The sequence below is a fragment of the Trachypithecus francoisi genome, unplaced genomic scaffold (assembly GCF_009764315.1).
Source record: "Trachypithecus francoisi isolate TF-2019V2 unplaced genomic scaffold, Tfra_2.0 Lachesis_group3, whole genome shotgun sequence".
In the NCBI taxonomy this organism is placed as follows: domain Eukaryota; kingdom Metazoa; phylum Chordata; class Mammalia; order Primates; family Cercopithecidae; genus Trachypithecus; species Trachypithecus francoisi.
In genome coordinates, this window is record NW_022681468.1 from 99,983,474 (window position 1) to 99,998,743 (window position 15,270).

At 48.6% G+C, this 15,270-nt stretch overlaps 1 protein-coding gene across 1 annotated transcript; it reads left to right on the top strand.

Annotated features, from left to right (window-relative positions):
* The first annotated feature begins 700 nt into the window (after window positions 1–700).
* On the top strand, window positions 701–12,565 carry RLBP1 (retinaldehyde binding protein 1). The gene is made up of 9 exons (XM_033191607.1): window positions 701–939; window positions 2,638–2,760; window positions 3,424–3,527; window positions 3,789–3,917; window positions 5,147–5,351; window positions 7,225–7,403; window positions 10,531–10,689; window positions 11,623–11,733; window positions 11,991–12,565. Exons 3-9 carry the CDS (start codon window positions 3,516–3,518, stop codon window positions 12,147–12,149), a joined length of 954 nt encoding a protein of 317 aa, XP_033047498.1. The 5' UTR covers window positions 701–939; window positions 2,638–2,760; window positions 3,424–3,515; the 3' UTR covers window positions 12,150–12,565.
* The last annotated feature ends 2,705 nt before the right edge of the window (window positions 12,566–15,270 follow it).

The following is a 15,270-nucleotide window of genomic DNA, read 5'->3' on the forward strand; positions in this document are numbered from 1 at the left end:
GGCTGCAGAGGGGCTTCTTCCTGTATAAAGGGTTGAATAATACGTTCCCTCCAGTTAGGTGCCTACTGATTCTGTATTCGGAGTAATCGACCTTTCCAGAGGACTTATTAAGTGTCAGGCAGCTAAACCCCTGAAATAAGCACTTTACTGCCATTTCATCCACACTAAAGTCATGAGCCTGGTCCTCTAGTTTTCTCCACTTCTTAGAGGAGAAGACTGAGCCACTGAGTTTTGAAGTCACGTCTCACGGCCAGAAGATGCTCCAGCGAGGCATTACAAGTGGGCAGTCTGGTTCCGAGGCATGCCATTTGCTGCACCACACTGCCCAGAAGGAGGCTCAGCCTGTCTTGTCCTCTCCCTGCTTGGCCTTAACCAGCCACATTTCCCAACTGATCCCACTCACTGCAGAGGTGAAAACTACCATGCCAGGTCCTGCTGACTGGGAGAGGGGTGGGCAATAGGCTTGGATTTGCCGGAGCTTCCACTGTAGATGTAATCACATGTACAATTTCCCTTCACCTCTTGTTACCCTGGGGCGGAGGGAGGAGGGGTGCTCTCTCAGCAACCCCACCCTGGGATCTTGAGGAGAAAGAGGGCAGGGAAAAGAGGGAATGGGACTGGCCCAGATCCCAGCCCCACGACCGGGCTTCCACATGGCTGAGCAGGAACTCCAGAGCAGCAGCACACAAAAGAGGGCTTTGATGCGCCTCCAGCCAGGCCCAGGCCTCTCCCCTCTCCCATCTCTCTCCGGGTCTTCCTTTGCCCCACTCTGGGCCTCCTGTGAGCCCGATTTAACGGAAACTGTGGGCGGTGAGAAGTTCCTCATGACACACTAATCCCAACCTGCTGACTGGACCACGCCTCCAGCAGAGGCAACCTCTAGAGCTCCAGGACATTCAGGTACCAGGTGGCCCCAAGGAGGAGCTGCCGACCTGGCAGGTAAGTCAATACCTGGGGCCTGCCTGGGCCAGGGAGCCCAGGACTGGGGTGAGGACTCAGGAGAGCAGGGAGACCACATCCCAAGCTGCCTGTAAAACTGAAACCACCTGGCCATTCTCCAGGTTGAGCCAGACCAATTTGATGGCAGATTTAGCAAATAAAAATACGGGACACCCAGTTAAATGTGAATTTCAGATGAACAGCAAATACATTTTCAGTATTAAAAAAGTTCACACGTAGGCCAGGTGCAGTGGCTCACACCTGTAATCCCAGCACTTTGGGAGGCCAAAACGGGCAGAACACCTGAGGTCAGGAGTTCAAGACCAGCCTGGCCAACATAGAGAAACCCTGTCTCTACTAAAAATACAAAAAATTAGCTGGGCATGGTGGTGGGCACCTGTAGTTCCAGCTACTCAGGACGCTAAGGCAGGAGAATCGCTTGAACCTGGGAGGCAGAGGTTACAGTGAGCTGAGATCGCACCATTGCACTCCAGCCTGGGCAACGAGAGCGAAACTCCATCTCAGAAAAACAAACAAACAAACAAACAACAACAACAAAAAGTTCACACTTAACTGGGCATTCTGTATTTTCATTGGCAACCTGAGATGGCAGGGAACAGCATTGGCATGGTGCAAGGGATAGGCATTTTTTCATTGTGTACAGCTTGTAAATCAGTATTTTTAAAACTCAAAGTTAACAGCTTGGGCATATTTAGAAAAGAGTTGCTGGACGGACTTGAACCCTGTATTCCTAAGATCTAGGATCTCGTTCTGATGGTCTGCACAACTGGCTGGGGGTGTCCAGTCACCGTCCCTCTTGTCTGGGCTCCCCAGGCCTCTCCATTTCCATTCCTATTCCAGCAAAACCCAACTGATAGCACAGTAGCATTTCAGTCTGTCTATCTCTGTGCCCACCTATCTGGACGTCCATCAGCCAGAAAGATGGCTTAGATTTGGTTCCTGTGGGTGGATTATGGCCCCCCAGAACTTCCCTGTGCTTGCTGGGGCTGTGGAGTGGAAGGAGCAGGAAATGGGGGACCCTCAGATACTCTTTGGGGGTCCTCCAAGTCTCTTTGTGCAAGTTAGGGTAATGATCAATATGGAGCTAAGAAAGAGAAGGGGAACTATGTTTTAGAACAGGACACTGTGCCAGGAGCATTGCAGAAATTATATGGTTTTCATGACAGTTCTTTTTGGTAGGTACTTTATTATCCTCAGTTTGCAGATGAGGAAACTGAGACCCAGAAAGGTTAAATAACTTGCTAGAATCACACAAGTCGTGACTGACAAAGCCTGATTCAAACCCAGGTCTCCCTAGCCTTTAAGGTTTCTATGATGCCAGCTCTCCTAGGGAGTTTGTCTGCAGATGTCTTGGCTCTAGGTGTCAAAAAAAGACTTGGTGTCAGGTGGGCATAGGTTCAAGTCCCAGCTCTGTCCCTTACCAATTGTGACTCGCTGATTGAACTGACCATGGAACCTGGTCACAGGTAGGAGCAGGATGCTGAAAGGTTCCTGAAGGCACTTAGGCAGGACATTTAGGCAGGAGAGAAAACCTGGAAACAGAAGAGCTGTCTCCAAAAATACCTACTGGGGAAGCAGGTTGTCATGTGGGCCATGAATGGGATCTGTTCTGGTAATCAAGCATTACTTATGTGTCCATTTAACTACATCTCATAACCCTTCCATCCTACTTTACAGGGAACAACCAAGACTGAGGTTAAATCACACAGCCTGCAAGTGGAAGAGAAGAACTTGAATCCAGGTCCGACTTTTGCGCCACAGCAGGCTGCCTCTTGGTGCTGACAGGAAGTCACAACTTGGGTCTGAGTCCTGATCCCTGGCTATTTTTTGGCTGTGTTACCTTGGACAAGTCACTTATTCCCCCTCCTCTGTTTCCTCCTATGTAAAATGGGAATAATAATGCTGACCCTGGGTCTGAGAGAGTGGATTTGAAAGTACTTAGTGCATCACAAAGCACAGAACACACTTCCAGTTTCATGGTTATGTACTTACGTAACTGGTCATCACCCATCTTGAGAACGAATGCATTGGGGAAAGGGCCATCCACTAGGCTGTGAAGTTTCTGAGGGACCCCTCTGGCCTGGAGAAGGATGGCCACAGGAGAGAGAGGAGAGATTGCCTTATCCTGCAGTGATCGTGTCATTGAGAATAGAGCCAGATTCTTTTTTTCCTGGCAGGGCCAACTTGTTATAACATCTGAGGACTGAGCTATTTGTGTCTGTGCCTTGTCCAAACAGTGTTTCCCAAAGTGTAGCCCAAGACCCATCTCCCTCAGAGCCACCAGGAAGTGCTTTAAATTGCAGGTTCCTAGGCCCCAGCCTGCACCTTCAGAGTCAGAATCGTGGAAGTTGGGGCCCAGGCACCTGCATTTCTAACAAATGCCTTGGGTGATTCTGATGCAATTGAAAGTTTGAGATCCACTGTTCTGAGACAATAACAAAATGGTTTTTCTAACCCCTGCAGCCCTGACTTCCTGAAGGGGCCGACTGGAGAGGCCAGGACAGAGAAAGCAGATCCCTTCTTTTTCCAAGGACTCTGTGTCTTCCAGAGGCAATATGTCAGAAGGGGCAAGTACCGTGTCCTCCAGGGCTCCCCTCCACCCACCTTCCTTCTCTTCCCTCTCCCTCCCTCCTCATTCTCTATCTTCTGTTCTGCCCAGGAATATAGGCACACACTCATATAACCTCGGTGTGGGTCCTGACCCCCACAAGAGGAGGAGGCTTAACAATGACCTTGGGAAAAACAATTAAATGTCTGAACAGGCCCATTCCCATAGCTGGCTTAGGCTGATGGGGTTGGCTGTTCCTGTTTTTCCTTTCTTTGCCCAGGTGGGCACGTTCCGCATGGTACCTGAAGAGGAACAGGAGCTCCGTGCCCAGCTGGAGCAGCTCACAACCAAGGACCATGGACCTGTCTTTGGCCCGTGCAGCCAGCTGCCCCGCCACACCTTGCAGAAGGTGAGGTGGCTGACAGTGCGGGGAGGAGCAGCCTAGGGAGGCAACATGAGGGGAACATGACCGCATTCTCTGTTCCGTGAAAGGGTCTAGCCCTGGCACTCCAGATCATCCTGGACCTGATAGACTGGCCTGTTCTAGGGTCCTTCCTGGTGGTCACGGCTATGGCAGCAACTGGGTTGACCAGACACTCAGCCAGGCTAGCCCAACCCAAGACTACAGCTCAGAGCCTCGGAACTAGGGCCCTCTAAACTAGACTCAATATGAGGAGCATTGGTTTGGAAATGGCCCCAGGGAACAAGTATCCAAATGCTGCCCCTGCTAGACAGGCAAGAGACGTGAGTTCCAGAACCAGACCTACTTTCAGCTTGCTGTGTGACCTTGAGCAGATTGCTTTCCATCTCTGGGTCTTGCCCTCTGTACCTGTGAAAGACGGTTGGTGGACTAGCTCAGAGATGATCAGACTGTGCTCTGTGGAGGCTGACAGAGCTGTCTTAGGGCTGCTGGGGAGGATGAGAAGTGGCCGAACTGAGCCTGGGCTCCCAGCTTCCATCTCTGCTTCCTTGGGCATCTCAAGGGAAACGTGCTATTAGCTCCTTCACACTTTACTCCCCCTCCTTTCCCTTCCCTCCAGAGAGCTGTCTGAGGTGCACGGAGGAGTTCTCCTGACCCAGCAGAGGGGAGGAATGTGAGGCTCTGGGCAGGAGGCAGGCTGCCATCTGCTGGAGAGCTGAGTTTTTGAAAAAATCAGAACCAAGCCTGGGAGGCAGCAGAGTGAAGTGATGAAAAGAGGAGTCCCAGCTCCACTCCTTTCTCTCTGGGTGACCTTGAGCAAGAATATCTTCACCTTTATGAGCCTCAGTCTGCTCATCTGAGAGATGGGGATAAGAACACCAACCATGATGGTCTGTGGCAGATTGAAAAACACAATGCATTTAAGGGACTTAGGTTGCTAGGCAAAGGCTCAGTTAGTGTAGGCAGTCATTTTTAGAAACATTTAGACTGTTGGCCATATTCTGCAAATATCCAGGATGAACAGTTTGACCGAATTCTCTCCACACACAACAATCTCAGATGTTGCCAGTACAGATGCTGCCCCTGGGGCAGAAGAGCAAGGGCTACGGCTGCAGCCCTCTGGGCCCCCTCAGCTTTGGCAGGAGACTCATCACCTGCGTGTCCTACCCCTCACCCGCACCTAAGTCTAACTTCATGCACACCCCACCCTGTTCCAGGCCAAGGATGAGCTGAATGAGAGAGAGGAGACCCGGGAGGAGGCAGTGCGAGAGCTGCAGGAGATGGTGCAGGCGCAGGCGGCCTCGGGGGAGGAGCTGGCCGTGGCCGTGGCGGAGAGGATGCAAGAGAAGGACAGCGGCTTCTTCCTGCGCTTCATCCGCGCGCGAAAGTTCAACGTGGGCCGTGCCTATGAGCTGCTCAGAGGTGAGGCCCGCGCTGAAGGGACGGCTCTGAGAGGACGGGAGGCCATGAGGATGGTATCCACTCTCACCCGGGCACTGAAGAGGCCCGCTTCCATACCGTGGGCAAGTCTGTTTCTCTGAGCCGCCATATCCTTACTTGTAAAGTGGGTCAGCTCTGACAATGAACGAATGAATGAATGAATGAATGAAGTGTGTCAGGAGCAGATTCCTAGAGGTCTGAGTCCTTCCAACTCTCTCTCAGTCTTGGGATTCAATGAGTAAAACTTGGGTACCCCATTTGGTTGACGAGGGGAGGAGTTTCCCCTCCAGAACCCCACCATGGGAACCTAAGCTTTGGCTCTGGAATGCTGCAAGAAGGTGGATAGTGCCTCGCTGAAGGCAGTTACCTAAGCCCTATGTGCAGTGGAACTGAAGATGGTGTCAGACCTGGGAATAAGCCCCGGGGACAGAACTGCCCAGGCACTGCTGGCTGGATGAAGACAGGATGCCTCAAGAAATCATCGGCGGGGTGCGGTGGCTCACGCCTGTAATCCCAACACTTTGGGAGGCCGAGGTGGGCAGATCATCTGAGGTCGGGAGTTCGAGACCAGCCTGACCAACATGGAGAAACCCCATCTCTACTAAAAATACAAAACTAGCCAGGCGTGGTGGTGCATGCCTGTAATCTCAGCTACTTGGGAGGCTGAGGCAGGAGAATCGCTTGAACCTGGGAGGCAGAGGCTGCGGTGAGCTGAGATCATGCCATTGCACTCCAGCCTGGGCAACAAGAGCAAAACTCCATTTCAAAAAAAAAAAAAGGGGGTCCCTCAAGAAATCAAATCTTAGGCACTGGTGGAGGGGAAATGGGGTCTGAGCGGACCCTCTGCAGGCTAATGATTTTCCTTTTCTTACTTCTTCCTTCTCCAAATGGTAATTCAGGGCCATGCTGTGCCAAGAACTGTTTTAGGCCAAGGGATGCAGTGGAGACAAAACAGACAAGAGTTTCGTGCCCTGGTGGGACTTATATTCTAATGGTGGAAACGATACATCCGATAAATAAAGTAAAATTATATAGGGTTAAATAATGGTAAGGAATAAGGAAAGAAATTAAGGAGGTGGATATAAAGTCTTGAGGGGTTGAAGTTTTAGATAAAGTGGCCAAGGAAGTCCCAGTGCAAAGGGAATTTCTGAAGAAAAACCCAAAGGAAATGAGATATCTGTGGGGAAGAGCAGCCGGGGCAGAGGGAACAGCAAAGACAAAGGCCAGGGGGTGGGAGGTGCCCGGAGTGTTCCAGAGCAGTGAGTGAGTTGATGTGGCAGTCTCTCGGCAGATGTGCCCAGCTCCTCAAGGGGCTCAAGTTTGGTGGTGCAGGCCACAGAAGTGGGGAACTGCTCAGGATGGGTAAGGATGGAGTTTGTGGACTGTAAAGGTGCTGCTAAAATCAGGAAGGGCTCTGTGTCCTGCTTGGGGTTTGGATTCTCCTTGGGAGCTTCTCCCCAGCCCTGTGCACACCTCACCACTCAGCTTATCCTGTGCCCTGTGCCTTGTCCCCATGGGGAAGAAAATAACAAGTAATGCTTATCCTCATATTTAGGACTATGCTTCATGTTTGCAGAAGCTTATGATGATGTTTACACCTTGAATCATTTGATTGCCACAACAATTTGGTGAGATAGGCCACTATCTAGACTATCTAGAATAGATAGGCCAATATCAAGATCCCATTTTTTGGAGAGGCAACACGGGGCTCAGATAGGTTGAGTACCAGGTCAGTCACACATAGGACATATGTGGAAGAGCCAGGCAGGAGGCCAGGTCTCTGAGTCCCACTAGGTGGGAAGGGGTAGGGCTGGGATGGCTCCCTGAGGGGTTTCCTCTGCTCTCCTTCCTCCAGGCTATGTGAATTTCCGGCTGCAGTACCCTGAGCTCTTTGACAGCCTATCCCCAGAGGCTGTCCGCTGTACCATTGAAGCTGGCTACCCTGGTGTCCTCTCTAGTCGGGACAAGTATGGCCGAGTGGTCATGCTCTTCAACATTGAGAACTGGCAAAGTCAAGAAATCACCTTCGATGAGGTTAGTGGGGGCTTGCCTGGCTCCCACCCCATGGGCTGGGTTCCCTGCCTCAACCCTGGCCTCTACTGGGCCCTCATTTCTGGTTCCCCAGGAGGCAAGGTCTGTAGAGGGGGAAAGGTGGGCAGCCACCTGCCACCAAGCCCTTTCCAGGCAGGGAGAGAAGTCCTAGGATGTGCCAGGGCAGCTGGAAAACCCAGCAGCTTTGCAGGTGGGGCTTGATGGTCAATAATACATGGCTCTTCCTGGGTATCCCAGCCAAGTGCCAAGCAGGGGTAACAGCTGTGTGCCACAAGCTGGGTGCTGCCCTGCCAAATGCTAAAAGCTGAGAGCAACAGAGAGAACAGGGATTAGTGGACTATAGGCTGGAAGAGATTCTGGAAAGCACAGGTTCCAGTCTATTTAGGAGCCCGAGTTCTTTGTGCTTATATATGTACACAATTTTGCTTGTCTGAGCCGTTAAGGGGGCTGCCCCAAGTGGGGGAATTAGGGTTTGTCTTGGGAGAGCTTCGGCATGTGCCACTGAGCCTGAAAAATATTCCTTTAATTTAAAAAAAAAACTGCTACAAACTTATTTTATTTTATTTATTTTTGAGATGGAGTCTCGCTGTAGTCACCCAGACTGGAGTGCAGTGGCATGATCTTAGCTCACTGCAACCTCCTCCTCCTGGGTTCAAGCGATTCTCACGCCTCAGCCTTCCAAGTAGCTGGGATTACAGGCGCACGCCACCATGCCCCGCTAATGTTTGTATTTTCAGTAAAGACGTGGTTTTACCATGTTGGCCAGGCTGGTCTCGAACTCCTGAGCTCAAGTGATCTGCCCACCTCGGCCTCCCAAAGTACTGGGATTACAGGCATGAGACACCGCACCTGGCCCAAACTAATTTTAGATAATGCTATCTAGTTGTGCCAACACAATTTATTAAAAAGTCCATCTTTTTTCAATGACTTGAAATGCCATCTTTATCATATTTTATATTTTCATATGTACTTGGTCTCTTTCTGGACTTTCTATTCTGTTCCATTGGCCTCTTTATCTATTCATACTCCAATATCATACTGTTTTGATGTTAGGGATTTTGTGGCATGTTTGATCTGTTAGGGCTAGTTTTGTCCTTACTGCTCTGCTTTTTGGGGGGCTTTTCTAGCTACTTCTACATGTTCATTTTCCCCATGATCTATGATTTAGAATTAATTTGTCTAGCTTTAGGAGAAATATTAGGAATATGTTTTGGGGGATAATATTAAACATAAATAATGAGCTTGGGGAGAACTGGCTTCTTTCAGAATGTCACATTCTTGGCCAGTTGTCCTATCCACAAACGTGAGATGTCTTCTGTTTTATTCAAGTCAACTTTCGAGTTTTCAGGAGTGTTTTAAAGGTTTCTTCATAAGCTATGATTGTGCCATTGCACTTCAGCTGGGGGCACAGAGAGATTTTTCTGTTTCTGAAAAATAAAAAGTTTTTAAAATTTTTTCCTCACAATGTCCTGCACGGTTCTCATTAAATTTGTCTTAGGTATTAATTTTGTTTTCATTGCTAAAAATGGGGCTCCTTCTTCCATTATATCTTCTAGTTGGTTATTGTTTGTATAAATGAAGGTTATTGTTTTTGTTTTTTAATTGTATATCCCCCTATTTTACTGAACTCTTTTAAAATTTATGTTAGTTTTATAATGGATTCTCTGGGGTTTTCTAAGTATACTATAATACTATCTGTAAGTAGAGAAGATAGTTTTTCTTTTTCCTTTCCACTTCTCATGCCCCTGATTTTTTTTTTTTTTAAACAAATTGATTGCATTGGTTAGTACGTTCAACATAGAATTAAATGGTGGCAGAGATGGTGAAATCCTTATCTAATTCCTGATCTTAGTAAGGATGCCTGTAGTGTTTTCCCATTAAATAAGACACAGGCTGTAGAGCTGAAGCGCACACCTGAGTATCTGTGTGTATTACGAAAGAGACTTAAATATATATTTTTTCTTATTACATAAGTGATATCTACTCATTTTAGAAAATACAAAAAATTGGCTGGGTGCAGTGGCTCACGCCTGTAATCCCAGCACTTTGGGAGGCTGAGGCAGGTGGGTTACCTGAGGTCAGGAGTTCGAGACCAGCCTGGTCCACATGGTGAAACCCTGTCTCTACTAAAAATATAAAAATTAGCCGGACGTGGTGGCAGGCGCTTGTAATCCCAGCTACTCAGGAGACTGAGGCAGGGGAATCATTTGAACCCATGAGGCGGAGGTTGCAGTGAGCCAGGATGGCACCACTACACTCTAGCCTGGGCAACACAGCAAGACTCCACCTCAAAAAAAAAAAAAATTACAAACAAATTTAAAATCATTTGCAATTCTACTACCCAGAGAGCTCTACTATTGACATCCTTTCAATCTTTTTATACGTGTATGCACACACATATACACACACACATGCACACACATTTTTCTTTTTTTTGAAACAGAGTTTTGACACAGGTTGGAGTGCAGTGGCGTGATCTCGGCTCACTGCAACCTCTGCCTCCCAAGTTCAAGTGATTCTCCTGCCTCAGCCTCCCAAAGTAGCTGGGATTACAGGTGCCTGCCACCACGCTTGGCTAATTTTTTTGTATTTTTAGTTGAGACAGGGTTTCACCATGTTGGCCAGGCTGGTCTTGAATTCTTGACCTCAGATGATCCACCCGCCTCAGTCTCCCAAAGTGCTAGGATTACAGGCGTGAGCCACCATGCCCAGCTCACACATTTTTCTTATAATAATAGTATTATATTCTACAATAATATATCATGCACATTTTCCTGTATTATTAGTCTTCTATATTGTTTTTAATTGTTCCAGAGCATTCCATGGCATAAATGTACCATAATTTCACCAGTTCCCATTGTTGGACATTTAGGTTGTCTCCAATGTTCCCACTATTGTAAGAGTACTGGGATAAACCTTCTGGCCTCTAACCATGGATGTGACATTCAAGCTTATTTTCTTGGTATACATTCGCAGAAGTGGAATGTCCGAGATCAAAGCCTGCAGCAATGAAGAATGAAGAACGTACCAATTAGCTCTCCCCTCAGGACCTCAAGCCTTAATTATTGTTGCGGGTTAGGCCTTACAGCCTGTTCTCTCTGTGCCCAAGATCTTGCAGGCATATTGCTTCATCCTGGAGAAGCTGCTGGAGAATGAGGAAACTCAAATTAATGGATTCTGCATCATTGAGAACTTCAAAGGCTTTACCATGCAGCAGGCTGCTAGTCTCCGGACTTCAGATCTCAGGAAGATGGTGGACATGCTCCAGGTGAGGCTTAGAGCTCTGTCCCACAGGAGCCTCCCACATCTGGGGAGGCTGAGAGGCTGGTCCTCCTTTCATGGTGCTTGCAGGGACCTGAGAATTTAGACCACCTCATGCCATAAAGAGCAGTGCCAGTCACAGTCCTAACCACAAGCACTTGCGTAGTGATTGACAGTTTGCCAAGTATTCACTTTCGTTTTTCCATTGACTCCTTGAGAGCATTCTTTCCCTCCTTCCCTGCTTCATTTTTCAAACCTGGAAACGAAGGCTCAGAGATTTAAGTGACATCTCAAGGTCACACAGCAATCAAGTGGCAGAGGCCAGACTTGAACCTGCATCTTCTGACCTGTAATCCCATGTTGTCTGTCCACATATGTTGCACTGCCTCTCTTTGAATGTGGATTCACCCCGAGAAAGGGATATCACTAGCCCTCTGATAATTCACTCCTATATATGCTGACATGTCAGGAGTCCTTTCTTAGAGCCATCTTGGATCTGCTCCGTGTATTTGGGAAAGGAGGGTGGGAGGTGGAAGTCGTGGGAGGGGCTGATGGACAATGACGGATGATAAGAGTGTTTCTGTGGTTTGTAATAGTTTGCAGTCCCTTCGGCAGGCAAGTGGGTTTGAAAACACTCACCAAAAGGCCAAGAAAGGCTACTTTCATTTCTTGACGTAATTCCTGGTTTTATTTGCATCAGCAGGGAGAGGGTTGGGTCATATGAATCTTGGGGCTTCCTCCCTGCAGTCTGGGCCACAGTAAAGCCAGGGATCCCTAGTTGCTGGCCTGGAAATAGGACCTTCAGTGGGCCCTTCTCCAGGGCAGCCCTGTGATGTTGGACAAGTCTGTTCTATGCCATGAGGAGAGGCAGCAGGGAATGAGTGGGAGCCTCAGAGGTCATCAGGGCCACGGGGAATGGGATGTCTCTCTGTCACTGCAGGATTCCTTCCCAGCCCGGTTCAAAGCCATCCACTTCATCCACCAGCCATGGTACTTCACCACGACCTACAATGTGGTCAAGCCCTTCTTGAAGAGCAAGCTGCTTGAGAGGGTGAGTACATGGGCCGCCCAGACAGTGAGACAAGAGGGCCAAGGGTGGGGCCCCATCTGAGCCCTCCTCACACTCTACCATGGTCCTGAGCTACGTGGATCCCACTGACACCCAATATGGAGACCTGCAGAGAGGGATGTCACCAGGCAAAGATTGCACATGATGGGGCTTTGTCCTCCTGCCCCTTTCCTTCCTCAACCCTCCTCCTCAGGGCACCTCCTCCTGCTCAGCTCTCTCTCTCCCTTGCTTCCCTGCAGGTCTTTGTCCACGGAGATGACCTCTCTGGTTTCTACCAGGAGATTGATGAGAACATCCTGCCCTCTGACTTTGGGGGCACGCTGCCCAAGTATGATGGCAAAGCTGTTGCTGAGCAGCTCTTTGGCCCCCGGGCCCAAGCTGAGAACACAGCCTTCTGAAAACATCTCCTGCCAGCTGAACTGTAGTTAGAATGCCTGGGCCTCTCCTCAACTGTCCTGGACCCAAGGCTAGGAAAGGGCTGCTTGAGATGACTGTGGTCCCCCCTTAGACTCCCTAAGCCTGAGTGACCTCAGATGTCACCCTGTTCTCAAGGTGGGGGATGGGGAATAAAGGAGAGGGAATTCCCTTGAACAAGAAGAACTAGGGGTAGTTATATTTCCAGCCGCCCTTGAAGCTTTAAGACAGTGATTTTTGTGTGAGACTGTATTTCAAAGACTCTAATTCGTTTTCTCAATCATTTCCTTTGTAACAGAGTTTTACGGCTTAGAGTCTGTGAAAACAGGCAAGGAGCCTGGGTTAAAATATCCCCCTACTCCTAGCAAAAATGCAATAAAAGAAGATAAAAGAGGGAGGACATATGTTCAAATGATTTGGCAAACACAGCAGTCCTGGTGGCCTCTAGGCAGGCTAGGAGTTTTCCACACAGAATTCCAGGGTGGAAGAGGCCTGGAAGTGGCTTCATTCAGGGGTGGCCTGCTCCCCTTGGTGAGGTACAGTCTGACCTGTGTGGGATGGTCAGGAACTTGGACCTCTTTCCAGGGTGGCAGTCACATTCCCTCCATCTGTCTGGGAGAGGGGGTCTCTCCAACAAACGCTGTCTCCTCCTCCTTGCCTGGATGGACGGATCTACTTAGATTCATAGGTGGCATCTTCTCTGAGCTCACCCGGTCCTCAAGTTACAGAGTTAAAGCTCTTTTTGTCTTCACTCTCAGGCACTTTACAGTGATGAACTTACACTTTCCAAATCTGCATGGGTTTTTTTTTTGTTTGTTTTTTTTTGGTTTTTTTTTTGAGACAGGGTCTCACTTGTCACCCAGGCTGGAGTGCAGTGGTGCTATCATAGTTCACTGCAACCTCAAACTCCTGGGCTCAGGCAAGCCTCCTGCCTCAGCCTACTGAGTAGCTGGGACTACAGGCACATGCCACTGCACCCAACTAATTTTTTACGTTTTTTTTTTTTTTTTTTGTAGAGATAAGGTTCTGGCTGTACTGCCCAGGCTAGTCTTCAGCTCCTGGCTTCAAGCCATCCTTCCACCTCAGCCTCTCAAAGTGCTGAGATTATAGTTGTGAGCCACCATGCCTGGCCCAAATCTGCATATTTTGACAAATACAAATGCTTTCCTTCTATGGAGTTGGCTTCCCTCAAGTGCTTGATGATTTTCGGGTGTGTGCTCATTTCTGTAGGTGAGAATCCCTGTTAGATGCTGTTTGCTGAGCATGCTGTTCCCTCTTGGGGAAGTGCTGGCTTCTTCTGGGCATGCGTCTCCTAAGCACTGACAGATACTTTTTCTAAGATGCTACACTCATTTTCCCACATGGAAGCAGACACTGGCTGGCTAGTGGCAGTAGGTAAGGCCTTGTTGTTCCCACCAAGGTGTCCCAGTCAATCAACCCAAGACTTGTCTGCTCTTGCCTGTAGGATCACCTCCATTCTTTGTGGGTATGAAGCACCCCAAGTGCTACACCTACCTTTTGGGGCAGGATATTCCAACTGTTTTCTGGACTACGGATTCAATTCAGTCCTGTCTGCTTTCACACCTTTGGGAATTTCTCTGATCCACTGAGAGTTCTCTTTCTTGCTTTTCAGTGAGGCTCTGTACATGTTCATGTATATGTCAATGTATATGTATGTGTGTGTGGGTTATATATATATATACACATATATATATGCACTTATTTCTTACATACTTTCTTTCACTACTACGGTTTGTAGTGTATGCTCATTACCCAAGAAACTTCCTTCTTTATAACATTCACAGTCAACAATCCATGGTCATAAAATCCACGAAAATGAAAATGGTATTTACATAGGACTCCTAGGCTGGAGGAGGAATCATAGCAAATTATTATGGGCAGAAGGGTAGAAGATCAACCAGTGAGGATTTTGTCCCAAAAGTTGAGGCTTCCTTTTTGCAAACCAAATCTCACATGGAACCTTGGTATTTAAACCTAAAAAGGGCAGGCATGTGGCTCATGCCTATAATCTCAGCACTTTGTGGGGCCAAGGCAGGAGGATCGCTTGAACTTGGGAGTTTGAGAACAACCTGGGCAACATGGTGAAACCTCTACAAAAAATACACAATTTAGTTGGGCATGGTGGTGCACGCCTGTAGTCCCCACTACTCAGGAGGCTGAGGTGGGAGGATCACCTGAGCCCAGGAAGTCGAGGCTGCAGTTAGCCATGCACTCCAGCCACTGCACTCCAGCCTGGACAACAGAGGGACACCCTGTATCAACAAAACAAAACACAACACCAACTTAAAAGAGTGAAGCTGCTCTGGTAGAAGGGGCCTCACCCTGAGAGATCGCTTAGGAACATCTGGAGCTAAGAAGGTATTTCAAGTACGAGACTGTCAGTGGTGCTTTGGGGTACTGTGAGAAAGGAATAGAGACTAGCGTTTGCCAAGGTGGAGGGCACTGGTGACCCGCATGGAGGTGTTGATGGAAGGAGGTGGTGATGAGGCTGAATTAAATAATTAAAAGGAATGGGTATTTTTGGTCAGGCATGGTGGCTCATGCCTGTAATCCCAGCACTTTGGGAGGCCAAAGTGGGCAGATCACTTGAGGTCAGGATTTGAGACCAGCTTGGCCAACATGGTAAAACCCCATCTCTACTAAAAATACAAAAATTAGCCAGGCGTGGTGGTGGGAACCTGTAATCCCAGCTACTTGGGAGGCTGAGGCAAGAGAATCACTTGAACCCAGGAGGCGGAGGCTTCAGTGAGCCAAGATCATGCCATTGTACTCCAGCCTGGGCGACAGAAGGAAACTCTGTCTCAAAACAAGCAAACAAACAAACAAAAACAACAACAGCAAAAATTAGCTGAGCTTGGTGGCGGGAACCTGTAATCCCAGCTACTTGGGAGGCTGAGGCAGGAGAATTGCTTGAACCCAGGAGGCGGAGGTTGCAGTTAGCCGAGATCGTGCCACTGCACTCCAGCCTGGGTGACAGAGCGAGACTCCGTCTCAAAAAAGAAAGAAAGAAAAAAAGAATAGGTATCTTTTACGTTTTCATGATATAGTTCTAATTGTTCCTCAAGACTTGGGTCCCAAGTCTGA